At 47.6% G+C, this 18,155-nt stretch overlaps 1 protein-coding gene across 5 annotated transcripts in view; it reads right to left on the reverse strand.

Annotated features, from left to right (window-relative positions):
- ACACA (acetyl-CoA carboxylase alpha) overlaps nt 1–18,155 on the reverse strand; it is an 895,081-nt gene that overhangs the window by 280,029 nt on the left and 596,897 nt on the right. For all 5 annotated transcript variants that reach the window (XM_069226569.1, XM_069226573.1, XM_069226571.1 and 2 more), the window contains 2 exons: nt 15,912–16,055; nt 14,277–14,397 (listed from right to left, as the gene is read on the reverse strand). In XM_069226569.1, the coding sequence (XP_069082670.1) occupies nt 14,277–14,397; nt 15,912–16,055 (265 nt within the window). The remainder of the gene's footprint in view (nt 1–14,276; nt 14,398–15,911; nt 16,056–18,155) is intronic.

An 18,155-nucleotide genomic window follows, 5' to 3' on the forward strand; every position in this document is an offset into this window, starting at 1 on the left:
TTGATTGCATCTAAGGAAAGTTTTTAATACAGTAATATCTCAATCGGTCCCCTGAGCAGCATCACATGGTTCGTACACCTATTCTACACACATTATTCATACATAAAGTGAGGCGCAAGAAACAGCCAGTCATCCCCTGTTCCACTAGGCACCATTATGGACCCCTGCTAAGCATCTCCCAGTGTAATCCTTCATGGTGATGTGGCATCATCTATTGCAGCTGTTTGAATTTCAGCCGCTATGGTCTCCCATGCACGCGCCATCTCCAGAGAACCAGTCCCCTTGTGAGACTCTCTCAATAGCACTTCCCCCTCGACAGTTGCCCACTTAGCCAGTTCAGTATGTCAACGCAGCAGTTGAGGCCCTCCCTTTGATTTCCAATTGCACGTTTTCTCACGCTTCGCTATAAGGAAAGCCAAGTCCTGAAATTTGCTGGTAATTTTATTTTTTGAAGTGTGAGGGAACCAGCTCAGCAGACAATGCCCCGGTGTACAAGGATCATCCCTGGTCAAAACAGTGGTCAGCAGCATCGTAATCCCTTCCCAAGACCGCCGCAGCTGCGAGCTACTCCATAACATATTGGGTAACCATGCCCCATTTGCCCCCATCTAGGATATCTAGGGCAACCTGCTTCCCCGACTTGAAAATATTGTTTCATGCGCTCAGGAGTCAAATACACTTGTTGTAGTACATATAAATAAATCTGTTTAAAAAGAGCATTTTGTGAAACTCTAGGTGTTCTATTCAGTATGGCATCCCAGGCCTCTTCCGATATCGGGGTACCCAAATCTTACTCCCTGTTAGTTTTCAACTTTTCCAGCAAGTGACAACAATCTCTCCCTAAAGCCTTGTACAAACAGCAAACCACTTTAACAGTGCCCGAAGAGAGGGCTAAGCATTTACAACTGCCCATTGCTGGTGCCTCCACTGTGCCATTCCTCCAGTGGCGGCAAAACGCAGCAGTGACTCCCCTACATAAGAGAAAGTGCCCTCCCCTAGCGATATTATAGTCTACTTTAAAATTCTCAAATGTAAGCATTTCTCCGTCCCTAAAGAGATCCCCCAGGGTAGAAGCCCCTGCTTCTGCATAGACTTCCAGGTATCACAATCCCCGCCATGCGGAAAGGCTTTCAGCGACATCATCGGGATATCCGGTGAGTAGAGTACTTTAACATGGGCCCTGTGCAAGTATCTATCCTAACATTTGGTAATCACCTTGAGTTTATCAGTGTCCGTCGCTATAGCGCGTCTGACCTTCAGTAACATTCTAGTTAAGTCAGTCAACCCTGGTACAAAAAGGCCCAACTCCTTCCTTGATCTCTGCCTATCACCCATCCACTGAACAAACCACTGCAACTGGGCCGCCAGGTAATACCTCTTAAAGTCTGGTGCCGGTAGGCCCCCCACTCCCACTGGCCATTGTAGTGTAGTCAGAGCCACCCATCTACGGCCTGAACCCCATATAAATGATATAACCATCATATTCAGTTCCCTAAATGTTGCTCTTGGTATCCACAATGGGAGCGCCTCAAAATAATATAGTAGACGGGGGACAGCAACCATTTTCAACAGTGCTATCCTACCTATAACTGAGAGTGGGAGGGTTTTCCAAAATGTTATGCTGGTTTTCAGGGCACACATAGCACTGCCCACATTCCTGTCCTGGAGGTCTGCTTGATCATGATATACCTTAACAACTAGGTACAAAACACACCTCGGGCCCATTGCAGTGGAGATAAATTAGCTGTTGGAGCCACCCCTGCTAGCATTGAGAACACCCAGAATTTCAGCCAATTTACTTTAAGGCCTGATAGACGCCCAAAATCCTCCAACACAGAACTAGCGCCAGCCAGCTCCTCTGTAGTATCTCGTAAGAGTAGTAGCATATTGTCAGCATATAATACTATCCTGTGCCAGTTCCCTTTCACCTTCAGACCTCTGTGTTGTGCTCCTGACAGAGCCCGAGCTGCTAGGGGCTCGACAGCCAAAGCAAAAAGCAGGGGGAAAGGGTGCACCCTGTTGTGTCCCGCCTCTCAAGCCTGTAGCTTTGTGATATCACGCTATTTGTCCGCACACGTGCCGTTGGATTCGTGTATAATAACCTAGTCCCTGCCACAAAGCTGCCTCCCAGTCCCATCCGTGTCATTACTGTGTGCAAATACTCCCACTCTAAACTATCAGACGCCTTTTCTATATCAACAGCCAGGACCACTGCCCCTTCACAGTTAGGGGTGCCTTGTTCCAGAATGGAGAGGAGGTGTCTAATTTTAAGGGGGGTATTGTGCTCAGATATAAACCCTGCCTGATCCGGGTGTACCAGTGGTGACATGTAGGGGATCAGACACGTGGCCAATATTTTACTAAGGATTTTATTGTCGACATTTAGCATAGACAGGGGGCTGTACGCCCTATAATACCAGGGGGGTTTCCCGGGTTTCAGTAACAGTACTATCAATGCTTTCCAAGTAGTCAGGTAAGCAGCCCCTCATTCGGGCATCATTATATAGCTTCTCGAGTTTGGGTGCTAATTGGTCTGCATAGGTCATATAACATTCAGCTGAGAAGACATCTGTCCCAGGAGTTTTCCCACAGGCCATCCCTTTTATTGCTACCTTAATCTCTTGCTGGGTAATAGCCTCCCCCAGCTCCTCTGCCTTCTCAACAGAGAGGCGTGGTAAGCTCTAGTGAGCACAAATATGCCCTACCTGCTTCTACCTCCCAGGTGCTCATGCTCTGGTATAACTATGTATAGTACTGAAGGAAACATTAATTAATCTTCTCTTGCTTGAATTCCCGGCCCCCTTTATCCATTTCCAATTCCAAAATAGGAGTCCCCCTCTTTGCTGGTTTGGCCAACCATGCCAATATTGTGCTTGCCTTATCTCTCTCGGCATGTGTTCATGCTGTGTATCCCCTACATTCAAAGCAGTGGAGTCTCTCTACACTAGCTGCTACTTCCTCCTTCTTATCTAATAGAGCCTGCTGCTTGTCAGGATTTTCGGGTCTCTGTCGCTCTAATTGGCGCAATTCCTCCTCAGTATCCTGTATTTCTTTCACTAGGGTCCTCCTCACTCCCATCCCTGTCACCAAACATTGACCCCCATTGTGACTTTAAATGCTTCCCACTCTGCCTGTGTACCCAAGGCTGTCCCCTCATTAGTCTCAAAATAACCTTCTATACTCTGCCTCGGTTCCTCCCTAACTGCTTGATCTTCTAGCATTTCAGGGTTTACCCTCCAGTTGGGTATTTTAGTCCTAGGACTGTGCCACTCGCAATTTAGGAGTATGGGATTATGGTCCGATATCATTCGGGCTAAATATTCTGCATTTGTCACCGTACAATGCACATCGGGAGAGCACAGGAATGTGTCTAGTCTCATGTGTAAGTTGTATTAACTGGAGAAGAGTAATCCCTGTCACAGGAATGCATCACTCACCATGTATTCACCAGGTCCTATTCTTTCTGCCAGTTTAAAAACATCTGGGCCAATTTTCTTGCTTGTGCATCCCTCAGCAGGGGGTCAGAACTATCCATTTCTATGTCTGCCACACAATTGAAATCGCTGATCAACTGCTACAGTCGGAGTCAGATTCCGCACCAGTTGTCCTGATAGGTTCATGAAAAAAGTGCCCTGATCCACATTTGGAGCATAGATATTGACTATTGTCAAGACTCTGCCCTCCAGCCATCCGTGCACTACTACATACCTCCCCTCAGGGCCCCCTTCATGTGCTATGTGCTGGAAAGGAACCGCCCACTCTTACCCAAAAGAGGACCCCCTTGGCAAAAGCAGAATAAGTGGTATAGTATGCCTGCCCTCGCCGCTCCGTTGCAGGGCTACTTCCTCTTGGGCCGTCAAGTGGGTCTCTTGTAGTAGTGCTATGTGGATGCCCCATCTATTTAGATATGAGAATATTTTATACCTCCTGGAGATAGTATGCAAGCCTCTAATATTCCAGGACAACTGTTTATAATTTTGTTGTGAAGTCATACTAGTCATAGTTGATGATCTCTATGTGTCCTACCATCCCAGCCCTGTCCCATCTTGTGTATCCCCAAACAAGAAAGTCCCCAACATTTCAACAGGTCTTCCCAGGACAAAACGAGCAAGGCCCCCGCTCCAAACTGAACCAAACTTTTTGGGTTGTCCCACAAAACATGCATGGGGAAACAGTAGATCAGAAGCTCCAGCTCGGGCCCCCTACCCAGAACCCTAATCAGGATTGTTTAATAAACAATTTTGTGCATCCATAGTAAAGGTTCCTTAAATTATCTTCCTCTCCCTGGTAAGGCCAGGGATTGCTTGTCCTCATTTTCAGCTGGCGTTAGGCAATAGTCAGCATTTGCCAGGATCTAATATGATACTGTTCGAAGTTCCAGGAGTGATATGAGGGAGTATCGTAGAGGAAGTGTTCGACCCACTAGAGGCTGATTCTGATTCAGAGCCATCTGTGCAGCCGTCTCTCATCACAAATGGGGATCCAGTACCTGAGTCACTCACGTGCATCACTGTTCCGACTGCTCTCCTTTTTTCCTGTTGTGATTTCTCACCCGACAGGGGTGTTCCAGTGCGCAGGCGAGTCCTTCTCCTCCTCCGATTACCCGAGGAACGCCGCTCCCTGCGCTCACCACTAGGACCAGGTTGCAGGTGATTATCAATCCAGTTCCAGACCTCCTTGGGGGAAGGGAAAAAAAGGATACCCGCACCAGTCACCACCGAAGACGTGCCAGAAACATCATACTATATGTCACCCCCATCTGCCGGAGGCACTGTTTAGCCTCGTTAAAGGTAGCACACCTCTTCTGAACTTCATGGGAGAAGACAGGATATACCTGTACTCTGATACTGTCCACCATCAGTTCCCCCTTCTGACAGGCCTGTTCCAATATATAATCCTGCTCTTTGTAAAATAATAGTTTTGCCACCACTGGTTGTGGCGGGCCCCCTTGTGGGGGTGACCTGCCTGGTACTCAGTACGCCCTTTCAAATGCAAAAAAGGATGACAAACCCTCTTGGGAAAGCTGGGACCTGATAAGTCTTTCCAGGAAATCAAACATATTGCTCCCCTCCGCTTTTTCCGGTAATCCCACTAACCGGATGTTATTGCGGCAAGATCTATTTTCTGCATCCTCTGCTCGCAATTCCAATGTCTTAACTTTTCCTTCCAAGACCGTCAAGTGATTTGTTAGATCCGCAACCGCTCTGGGCAGTTTTCCCATCTCCCTTTCCGTTGTGGTGATTGGCTCAGCCTAACTGCAATGGTCATCTCTCAGCAAGCTCAAATCCACCCCCAGGGCGTTTATTTGAGTTTCCAATGCCTCCCTAGTAGCCGTTATGGCTTGAATCACATCCCGCAATGTAGGTCCTTGTCGTGCATCTCCCTCCGTATCCGGTTTTCCCTCCACCATGGGGACTGTATCTTTCTTCTTTGCAGCCTTCCCCATGGCCACCATTCCTATTCAACGGCAACTTGCCCGTAGGTGTATCCGACGGCCTTCAAGGGTGCACCCTTCTATATAAGTTCATGTGGGTTGAGGCAGTTCTATCCCCTCTCCGCTCCCTCTCCGTGCTCAATCCCTATTAGGAAGCTCATAAAGTGCATCTCCCCCCTTGAAGTACTGCAGGACGCAATTGGCCTGTATCTGTTCGCCTCGTCATTCTGCTCCTGTTCTCACCCTCACGGCCTACTGTTCAGGCCCGGGTTCACTTCACCTCACGAGTGTAAGCCTATCAATCCCTCATCTCTGGGGTACAACTGTCCGTCACCCCAAGTCGCTCCCTCAGGACCCTAGTCCCATCTCTAGCAGCGTCCTGTTTAGACGGCTCAGTTTTATTGCCTCTGTGCAGGGGCGGGGGTCACCTTCTCCGTCATGAGTGCAGCCCTTGCTGGTCACCTGTAGCTTCTGTCTCCAACCCCGGGTGCTTCCATCAGCCTCTATCAGGGCCATCCGCCATCTCAGCATGCCTAGGTCCTCTCAAAAGGCCTCCGCTCTCGCCGCGTGAGCATCAGCGGTCCTTTTGCAACACATCAGCTGGCTGAGCCTCTACGTCCCTCTCCCGTCTCACCTCTCAGATCCGCGTTTTCCTCATCTAGGGGGACACTTCTGCAGACTTGTCATTCCCCCCTGGGGGTTTCCCATTGCTTGGTTGCCTCTTGCAGCCGTCCTCCCCAGATGTTGGTCCAGAAAAATGCTCCACTGGCTCTCAAAAGGACTCAGACGCCTCGCTGCCCGCATCCGCCGTCTTGTGCTGTTTCACGCGCTGCCTCATCCTCCGTTTCACTGGTATCCAGCACGGAGAGCCTCCCTCAAGCGGCCTTCTCTCTCGCTGCAGCAGCAATAACGTCCCCCCTCCCCCCACCAGCACAGCCGTCAGCCGAGTCTCTATGCCCCCCCTCCCTGTCTCACCTCTCAGGCTGCTGCTTTCTACGTCCTTGTTCGAAAGGTGGGCGTGGCGGGGGGTTTGGAGGCACTTGCAGTAGGTTTCTCTTTTCCCCTGGGGGCCTTACAGCACGTGGTTGCCTCTCGCCGCCGTCTTCCTCAACTGGACGTTGGGAAAAGCACTGCGCTGGCTCTCAGACGGGCCCAGCCGCAGCCACAATGTCCGCAACCGCCATCTTGCGCTGTTCAAAATACTACCTCTCTAATCGTTCCGCCACCGTCTGGACCTTCTACTCGCTCTCTACAAGCCAGGGAGTGTGTCGCTCACCTCTTCATCGGGGTCTGCACCACCCCGTGAAGGCTCCCACATCAGATGCACTTCCAGAATATTAAAACATTGGGGCTCTTGGCTGGGAGCTCTTCAGGCTGCTACCATCGCCATCAGCGTCAGGCCACGTCCCCCCTCCAACCATACACTTTGACGCAGGCATTCAGATACAGAAATAACATCATTATAAACACACACATGCACAGACATTCACAGATATACCTAACGATGCACACAAAGATACACAAATGACACCAGTCACAAACACACTGGGACATGCACAGAGAATTAAACAAGAACACACACGAATGCACAGATACACAAATGAAGCCAGTCACAAACACACTGGGACATGCACGGAGACTTACACAAGAACACACAAACACACTGGGACAGGCACAGAGACTTAAACAAGAACACACAAGCATGCACAGATACACAAATGACCCCAGTCACAAACACACTAGGACATGCACTGAGACGTAAAGAAGAACACACACTCATGAACAGATACACAAATGATTCCAGTCACAAACACAGTGGGACATGCACAGAGGCTTAAACAAGAGCACAGAGGCTTAAAACAAGAACACACACGCATGAGCAGATACACAAATGGCTCCAGTCACAAACACAGTGGGACATGCACAGAGGCTTAAACAAGAACACACACACATGCAAAGATACACAAACGACCCCAGTCACAAACACAGTGGGACATGCACAAAGACTTAAACAACAACACACACGCATGCAAAGATACACAAACGACCCCAGTCACAAACACAGTGGGACATGCACAGAGGCTTAAACAAGAACACACACACACACATGCAAAGATACACAAACGACCCCAGTCACAAACACAGTGGGACATGCACAGAGGCTTAAACAAGAACACACACACATGCAAAGATACACAAACGACCCCAGTCACAAACACAGTGGGACATGCACAGAGGCTTAAACAAGAACACACACACATGCAAAGATACACAAACGACCCCAGTCACAAACACAGTGGGACATGCACAAAGACTTAAACAAGAACACACACGCATGCAAAGATACACAAACGACCCCAGTCACAAACACAGTGGGACATGCACAGAGGCTTAAACAAGAACACACACACACACATGCAAAGATACACAAACGACCCCAGTCACAAACACAGTGGGACATGCACAGAGGCTTAAACAAGAACACACACACACACATGCAAAGATACACAAACGACCCGTCACAAACACAGTGGGACATGCACAAAGACTTAAACAAGAACACACACGCATGCAAAGATACACAAACGACCCCAGTCACAAACACAGTGGGACATGCACAGAGGCTTAAACAAGAACACACACACACACACATGCAAAGATACACAAACGACCCCAGTCACAAACACAGTGGGACATGCACAAAGACTTAAACAAGAGCACACACGCATGCGGATACACAAACTCATATACGCACACAGGCTCTCTTTCTCTCTCGCACACTCACTTATAATCTTATGGCCACGCATCCCCTATTCTACTTAGTTTTCCTGCCTTTTTATTAATCGTGCAACTGCAGTACGCCTCTTCTTGGAGGTGTCACACCAATAATGTATGACCCGACTTCCTGCAACCAGCCTTTTCCCAAAAAGGGAAACAGAAACATTTTTCACCGGCCCGAAGCTTGAAAGTTACACGAGCTTCACTCAATTAAAATAATGGATTCTGCCGGGTCTGAAGCAGCTCGCAGTAGCCTCTGAAGAAACATTCACACAGATCACCGTGATGGATCAGATGGCAGCGGACAGACAGACTGACAGCTAGATAGATTAGATGAGATACCGGCCACAAAGCCAAGAAGACACCAGGCTGCGAAGACAGTGATTGTGCTGGCGATGCAATGACTCTGAAAGTCTGGAAACTGCAAACTCTGTTCCCACCCCCTCGGCACGCCGCTTCTCGGCCCGCCGCTTCTCGGCACACCGCTTCTCGGCCCGCCTTTAGTTTCTGCCGCACCTCTGCCTCGCAGACCCACCAAAAACCAATTAAAAGTGCGGATCCCGCGCGCTCACCTCCGAGGACCCTGCGAGGCTGAGGAGAGCGTTATCGGCCCCTCGCTTGTAATTACAGTGTTCGACATCCTCGCGTCCGCTGCCCCTCTGTAAAGTGTCGCCATCCATCCCACGCCATCTCTTTATCGCGCGCGCAGGCCGAGCGTTGGGCGTCACTTTGAAGAATATCGCGGCACTATCTGCTCTAATAAATGGTGTTACCTTTTCACCTCGGAGATGTCTTGCTTCGGCTTATCGGCCGGCATCATCAGCTGCTCTTAACGCAGACACTAAATTAAAGCCCGAGGTCCCCCGATTTGGCGCTGGGGTGGCTTGTAGCTCCCGATTCTAGGATGACGTACCGGAGAAACAAAGAAATGAGACTTAAAACCCTACAATACAGAGAAGATAAACCGGATCATGGGGTGGGTAGGAGTGGCACTTCTAGCGAGGGCCAGACTACCTTTACGAGCATAATTTCTTCAGGAAGCACGGATGGGTACTCCGTAGACACGTTGGCTACACCTTGGGGAGAGAAAGGCCAGCCTAACACATCTTTTGAAATCTGAAAGAGATCCAAAAATTGGAAGATTTGCTGTGCAGCTCTGTGGTCTGCAGGGAGTGGCATTTATGGAGCCTTATTACACCAGAAGGTACTTCCCTTTGATCAGGCTGAAGCACCATTAACCTATTAAAATGTATACACTCTGCAGATCTAAATAAATATGTGGCCTCGTGCTTGGGTGAAAACTTTTACATTCTTTCGTCTGGAAACACGAGAGAAACTCACTCATGCCAAGGGGGCAGGGTTCTGCAAACAAAACAAAAATCTAAACACTCCCCTCAGTGAATGTTCAAACCACAAGCAATCATTCACATGTCAATCCACATCCATTTAAGAAATACCTACATGCACAACCCATACAAAATATCGCTGAATTTTAGAAAAATATATATGGCCTTAATCTTGTATCACAAAAGATATATTCTTCATGTTAAAAGTCACATCAATATAACAACACATATACAGTAACAAAACATATACATAATTAAAAGGGAGATTTTCGAAGACAGTACTTTAAATCTATGTAGATAAATACATCTATTTGTGTGACCAAGTGTCCATGAATTTATTCAGTAGCATTTAGGGATCATTGATGCACTGTAGATCATGCCCTCAGGCTCAGTTGACGGGTTTCAGTGGAACAATTTATATCAGCCACCATGCTTGGGGCTATTATGTATTTTACTCCTCTCCAAACACATTCATAAAGTATCAAATATTAGTATAGTCATCATTTTTTTTTCCAAACACATGCTGGTATATGTGACATTACTGGAAAATCTCTTAACACACATGTATCTCACACCCTCCAGTGCCAGCTATCTGGATCTCCATGGTGTAGCATGTAGCAGGTAGCATGGAGTGTTAGCCTCTAGAACATGGGTACTCACAAACTTTTTCTCGGGGGCCAAAATTGCAGTATGGTTTGCGGCCGAGGGCCGCACTGAAGTGACAGGAGGGGGCGGGGCTTAGAGGGGGAACAACCACCCCACCCCCTTTTTCAAAACAATGCCACTACCCCAGTAACACACACAGCGCGCACACACACAGCGCCATCTGCTCTCACCCCTACCCCAGTAACACACACAGCGCCATCTGCTCTCACCCCTACCCCAGTAACACACACTGCGCCATCTGCACACAGCGCCATCTGCTCCCACCCCTACCCCAGTAACACACACAGCGCCATCTGCTCTCACCCCTACCCCAGTAACACACACTGCGCCATCTGCACACAGCGCCATCTGCTCCCACCCCTACCCCAGTAACACACACAGCGCCATCTGCTCTCACCCCTACCCCAGTAACACACACAGCGCCATCTGCTCTCACCCCTACCCCAGTAACACACACTGCGCCATCTGCACACAGCGCCATCTGCTCCCACCCCTACCCCAGTAACACACACTGAGCCATCTGCTCTCACCCCTACCCCAGTAACACACACTGCGCCATCTGCACACAGCGCCATCTGCTCTCACCCCTACCCCAGTAACACACACTGCGCCATCTGCACACAGCGCCATCTGCTCCCACCCCTACCCCAGTAACACACACAGCGCCATCTGCTCTCACCCCTACCCCAGTAACACACACAGCGCCATCTGCTCTCACCCCTACCCCAGTAACACACACTGCGCCATCTGCACACAGCGCCATCTGCTCCCACCCCTACCCCAGTAACACACACTGCGCCATCTGCACACAGCGCCATCTGCTCTCACCCCACCCCAGTAACACACACACACAGCGCACACACACAGCGCCATCTGCTCTCACCCCTACCCCAGTAACACACACACAGCGCCATCTGCTCTCACCCCTACCCCAGTAACACACACAGCGCGCACACACACAGCGCCATCTGCTCTCACCCCTACCCCAGTAACACACACACACAGCGCACACACACAGCGCAATCTGCTCTCACGCCTACCCCAGTAACACACACTACATTAAAAACAAATAAATAAATAACCATAGAGCCTTACCTGACTCAAAGCACTGTAAAGATGCCACAAATGTGGAACAGCAGGCAGGCGGGCAGCAGACGTGGAGCCGGTGACAGGAAGCAGACGACCAAAGCCCCATAAAAGTTAGCTGCAAGCGCTGACTTTTATGGGGCTTTGGCTTCCAGGATCGTCAGGGCAACGCCATAAACAATGGCCGCCGTATGTAAACATAGAGGAGGGCCGCGGGAGCATGTTCCCGCGGCCCTCTTCTATGTTTACATACTGCTGCCATTATGATGTGGCGTTTGGTGTGCGTCTCGCGGGCCGCCAAGCTAGGTCCGTGGGGCCGCTGGCGGCCCGCGGGCCGTACTTTGAGTACCGTTGCTCTAGAAGATAACGACACGCCTATTATTAAGGCAGTCCCTATAGATAAACCCTCCATTCAATGGCCCAAGATATTGTACTATTCTTCAACTCTTTATGTCAAAGTCTGCAACATCTTGGTGTACGAGGTGCTACATCTTGGTGTACCAATGCTTATCCATCTGAACTGTGCACAAGTGTCAAAATATCCCATCTTCAAATTTCCTTCAGTTTGGAAACTTGCCCCAGGTATTGGATGATGCCCCAACTGTTTGTGTCAAAGTCAGCTGTCTTAGCACACCAATGCTTATCTAAGCGAACCTAACCTTGCACTAGTGTCAAAATAGTGTACCTTCAAATACCTTCCATATGAAAACTTGTTCGTATTCTACAATAATACTACTCGGTATTTTAAAAGAATACAAAAAAGTGAATGGATGCACAAGTTTACCTTCAAATACCTTCCGTTAGCTCTGCATCCGTTCACTTGTTTGTATTGTACCATGAGCCATACCTTCTATTTGGAAACTTGTGCATCTGTTCACATGTTTGTATTTTACCATACCATGGTCCAGCAGGGAGCGGATGTCGTCTGTTGCGGCCAGGAGGGCCATTCCGGTGCTACAGTTTTTCCTGAATCTGGATTGGGAGAAGTCGAGGATGTTGTGGTCTTCGATAAAAGTGGCGAGTTGGCTGTTGACGGCTTTTTCGATTACTTTCACAGGAAATGGGAGTAGGGAGATAGGCCTGAAGTTTCTAAGGTCGGTGGGGTCTGCCAAGGCTTTCTTGAGCAGGAGGTTGATCTCAGAGTGTTTTCAGTTGTCGGGGAAGGCAGCTAGGAAGCGGTTGTTGGTGAGGCGGAGCTTGGGGGCGATGGTGTCCGCGGCTCTGTTGAAGATGTGGTGGGGGCCTGGGTCCTTGGGGGCCACGGAGTGTATGGACTTTATTGTTTTCAGTGTGTCTTCGTGGTCAGGGGGGTCCAGTTGGTGATTGTTGGTTTGTTGGTGTTGGGTTTTGGTGGAGGGGGTTCTGCGTGTAGGTTGTCCTCGCTGAAGCTGTCATAGATGGTCTTGATTTTGTGGTGGAAGTAGGTGTTGAGTCTGCCGCAGAGGTTTTGTGAAGGTGGGATGTCTGTTGTTTCGCTGTTGGGTTGGGTGAACTCTTTGATGATGCTGAAGAGTTCCTTGCTGTTGTGTGTGTGTGAGGAGATTTTCTCTTGTATAGCTTTCTTTCTGGTGCTCCCGATGAGACGGTTGTGTGCGGTGGTGGCAGCTCTGAAGTTGCTTTGGGCTTCTGTGGATTTGGTGTTTCTCCAGGTTTTCTCGAGGCGACGACAAGTGCATCTGGATTATCTGAGTTCTGGGGTGAACCAGCTGGCTTTCTTGGCGTGGGTGCTGTTGTTCTTTTTGAGGGGGGCTATGGTGTTGGCGCAGTTTGTGATCCAGTTCGTTTTAGTGTCAAATGCGAGTCTTTGCAGCCATGATTGGTATAAGACAGTTTTGGAGTTTTGCGTTGGGACAAGAGAAATGGGTGCCCAGCTTAACGATAGTCTGAGAATCATCAGCATTTATCGACAGCATAAAATCAAAAGATTTATTTAATCCAGCCAGTGGTGCAAAAAAGACACTGGATAGTTTTGGGCGCAGTGAAAAGCCCTGAGGTATTTCTTGTGGTGGCAGGAATTTTGATGATAAGTTGTAGACAGATCGTTGAAAGGCAAGAGGTGATCCTGGTTAAATCTTTGCCACAATTACCTACCTGGTGCAGGTGTTCAAGAAATAAATAGCTCCTGGAATATCATATCAAGTGCAGCACAGATGTTCAAAGGGACCATTGCAACACTGGAGCTGGTGTCCATGATATTTCCTAGAGATCACCTGGAATAGTGCCTAAATAAGACTCAGTAAAATGAAGGAGCAGAATTTCTGCTTGCACAGGCATTATTCCTTAGAAATGCAGATAGTTACAGGTTACTTTTTTAAAAGCACCTTGCCTTGTAGAGCTTTTTTCCAATCCTTTCCCTTCTTCACCTGCCAAGAGCTAATATAATCCTCCCAAAACATCACTGTGGTACAATGAAGAAATTCTATTTACGGCGTGCAGTCTAAACCTTCTGCGTTGGCTTCCACATACTATTTCTAATTTCTAAAAAGAAACGTTATGTGTGTAAGCACACTTTTCATACACGAGTATGAGAACAGCCGGTCACACCAAAGAGCCATCTTAACCTTTCACTCGTCTGAAGATGACAAAAAGTGTGCCATTACTTGGGTGACAAAAACAATTGTCATTTGTGTATCAAGGTATGTAATGTGGGGTAATTTATATGTAACAGGAATGTACTGCAGGCCAGCATATCATTTCATAACTTTCATCTTAAAAAAAACACAAACAACAGACGTTTCATATAAATCGGTCAATATTTTAACAGATACATCTATGCAAACGTGAAGGAACTGGTGCCTTATTCAGCTAAACCAATCTATATGTAAAGAGGAGTTAGTAAAAGTGTAATTCCTTAGACCATAAATCATGCATGAGTGACTGGTTACCTGTAAAAATCCTTCCCACTAGTGCTGTATTACCTGTGAAAAGTAATTGTAATAACCCTGCATGCAGGGCATGGTACTTACTTGGGTGAGGCCGCCCTGCCAACATCCAGCGGGGATCATAGGGAGCCTTGGTGGGCACAAAATCGATGACTCTGTCGATGGGATCTTTGGGTGCAAGGATTGGGACGGAGCTGGAGACACACTGTGAAAAGAGCATATGTTTTCTGTAAACTACTGGATCTTGTTTTCAGATACCAAACACATACTGGTGTCACAGACTGGCCAATGCAGAAACCCAAGTGTTAGAGTCTTTATGTAAGTGTACATCTGAACAATAATATGTGTATATATGTCAGTGAATATATGTATAGTGGTCATGGAATGTAAGATTTGTTGATATGTGACTGTTGTGTTCGCAGGCTGTATTAAAAAACTAACACAGACATCATAAATGGTGTAGGATACTGATAACGAGTATGTACAACTTGTGAGTTGGCTTTGTCAGCTTGCAGGTTACAAACAAATACTGCAGCTCAAAAGTATTTCCACAGCAGGAGCACAGGAGCAAACCAATTCCAGGGTTTGTGATCACTCTGTGCACAGAACACGTGAAGTCACCAGTCAAGTCACACATGACACTATTTGTCAATCATATATTGTACTATGTATTGGGTCGGCGAGTTATACTACAGTGGTGTGTAAATGTCACCTGAATCAGAGTTCGCAATATCAGGCCACATAACATGTTGCCCATTACATATTTCTTTATAATACAGGTTTTTGGGCGCAGTCAACATGAAAAGGTGTTTTCTAATAGGAAAATGTAAACTGAAAATAGTATGCAAAATACTGGACGGGGTTGTTTGTCTGTAATAAAGTAAGAGAATAATGCTTCACTATGGACATCAGACGTTGGGATTCTAGCAACATTATATTGCTTTGTTAAAAATCACAGAAGTCTGTAAAAATGAGAGGTTTCAAGCTGCCGTCTGCAAGCTTACAATGTGCTCTGATTAGATTTGTTTACATATCACGAAGAGGGTTCTGATTAACAAAAGGCAATAGTAACGCATAGCAGAGTGCCTTGAACTGACATTATGTACACGTACCAATATGTTGGAGGCTAGATGAGGGAAGGAAACCAGTCAGAATAGGCATGATGAATAAAATATGTATTTCACAGCAAAGGAATTATATTGTGTCTGTGAAATACATTATATTTCTTTGAAGCATAGGGTTTGAAGCCACTCTGCCTTTTGTACAATAAAACACACAGACACACACCTGTGTTTGTGTGTGAGAAAAAGGGGATGATGGTGCTTGTGTTTTGGGATGTTGGAGTGTCAAAAATATTCGTGTCTGTGTCTTTCCATGTGATGTTATTTGCTTGCATGAAAAAGTGTGTGAGCCCATGAGTGTATGTGATAGTGTTTTTGACATAGCATGTGTGCTAGTGAGGGTGTTTGCATCCATGTGTGTGCGTGTGTGACAGTGTTTGTGCTTAGTGTGTAATCGCAATGGCATTCTCTTCATTTGTGTTACAATGTTTGTATCCATGTGTTTAAGTGGGCCTGATATTCAACAGTGTTTGTCTAGACGCTCATATATATGTGCGCTCTTATATTTGTTGTTTAATGGTTGCTTCGAGGAAGCTATTTATGCCATTCACTGCAGGGAAATGCGGGTCAGTTATAGATACTCGGGGTGCACACTTACCTTGGGCATATACGTCAGCCACTGCAGGATGGTGTAGACGCCCTCGTAGTCATCATACACTGTGCTGTGGGTCACGCCGTTATAATGCATGATCTGGATTCCACCCAGCTGATTGTTCGAGGTGTACACGTCACGGCCCAGAACCTAAGAGAAGAGGAAAGCAATGAATGCAAGAGTAGAAGATGCAGGGAAACACAGCTGGAACAAACTGCAACAAGCACTATGCGCCCATAGACTACACAGAAATACACAACAAAGCCTTAAATCAAAGGGAGAGTCAATAATGCGGACATCCAGGTCAAGTAAAGATGATATGAGAGACATAAAGGACGGTTGTGTGGGCAGAAAACTGGTTGTTGGACAAAAGGAAGCATGTAGCTGCAGAAATAATATGCTACTGGGGCACAAGGAAGAATGTCCAGACAGAATGACTGCTATGGGGGAGAAGGGAGACTCTGAGAGACAGTAGAGAAGGAGCAGGAGAGAACGGAGGCTGAGGATAAACATAAAAGAGGCTGAGGAGGACGGACAGGTGACTGGTACAGAAAAGAGTTTGTTGGACACGGAAGTAAAGCTGTAGAGATAGATGCAGGTTGCCTCAACTGAAGTGATGGTGTGGGAGCAGAAGACAGAAGTTGGAGAAAATAAAATGGATGACAGAGAAAGGCTGTGGGCAGAAGAAGTGTGGGAGAGTGAGGGTTCAAAAGGAGGAGACAGGGGACAAATGAAGGTGGTGTGCAACAACAGGGAAGACAGACCTACAAATCAACATGGTCGGGTCATTAATGCTTTAGGAGGGTGGCCTTACAATTCCATCGGCCACAGCATCATTCTAGGTGATAACAGAAGATTTGACGGCAGCTCAGACACACTAGCCCAGGCAGATGTAAAGAGCTCAGTAGATGCAGGGGCCACATCAGGCACATTGATCACAGCAGATCCAGTGGTTCATTCTTACAGGCAAAATAAAGGGTATCTACAAAAGCATCTGAGGCCAGAATTGTCATGCTACACCGTTTCTTGCAATGGGCTCGCTGGACATAACTCGGGACATTCTTCCAGCTACCTTTGAAAGTGAGCTCTATTCTTATCATGACTTAAATCTCTCTTTCCGGATTATGTAAGTCCTGTTTCAGTGCTGGACTTGTGCCCTGTGGCTATACCTTGTTTAACCTCGCTGCTCAATACCTCTCTAGCAGCAGGGCCTGTTCCCCAGAACTGGAAGAAGGGGATAATCAAAGCTCCGATTAGACACGAATGTTGAGTCCTATTACAGCCTATTTCACTGTAACCATCCGTGGCCGAGGGGAGTGAGAAATATCTTGCTTGCTGGTTGTACAATCTTATGGAAGCAAAAAAGCTGCAGCACTTGACTCCGGTGGTTTTCAGGCCTGGGGTGGGGATGGAAACTGCACCAAGCGTAGACCTTGGTGGCCTAAGAATGGGTTCGGATATACGAGATCGCACAGGCCTCTTCCTTTTCGAAGAGCTACTGTATAGGGGTGGCTGGTCTGTGTTGAGTGGCTCTACCATGGTTTCATCCTTCTTGTCAAGCCTAGCCTAGCTCTTCCACCTTTCAGGTCCAAGCCAGAAGGGTTTCCTGTGGGCTCCCGGGCCGTCCCCCTACTGTGTCCTTCTGTTTACGATATGCTTACATCCCTTAGCCAAAGCTGTAAAACCATTTAGTGCGGAGTCAGTATCATATGGTGATGACACTAATTCATGTCTGTTCTAGGACATACCTTTACTCGGCTTCAGGAGACTTTCCAACACGGTCTTTCCATCATTCCGGCAAGGAGGAGAAGGATTCCTCTGAAGCTCAATGCCAACAAGACTGAGCTCCCACTTTTTGGAAGACTGGAAGCGGCCATCAGCGGGAGGCAGTCATGATCAGAGGTTGGTTCTATGCGAGGTGGTGCCCAGTGCCGCTGGCTCTATGTTTTTGCCACTTGGGTGTATTTCCAGTCACTTTAGTTCAAACTGTTGGCATTGGCTGTTTATGACTATTTGTGCATCTCCCACACTGCTTAGTGGGTAGCTTGTGTCTGATGTCCCCTTCTTGCTCCTGTCCCAGCCCCTGCACAAGCTTTACTGTACACAACGGCCCTGCAGCCTCTCTCCTTGGCCCCATCAGTAGCACAAATTATTCAAAAAACCCATGATGAGCTTTTCGTTTCGGACTAAACCATAAACATGTTTTGTACCATGCCATTTTAATTTCTGAGTGTTCTGCTGCGGAACAGT

The sequence above is a fragment of the Pleurodeles waltl genome, chromosome 3_2, assembly GCF_031143425.1.
Source record: "Pleurodeles waltl isolate 20211129_DDA chromosome 3_2, aPleWal1.hap1.20221129, whole genome shotgun sequence".
Taxonomy (NCBI): Eukaryota; Metazoa; Chordata; class Amphibia; order Caudata; family Salamandridae; genus Pleurodeles; species Pleurodeles waltl.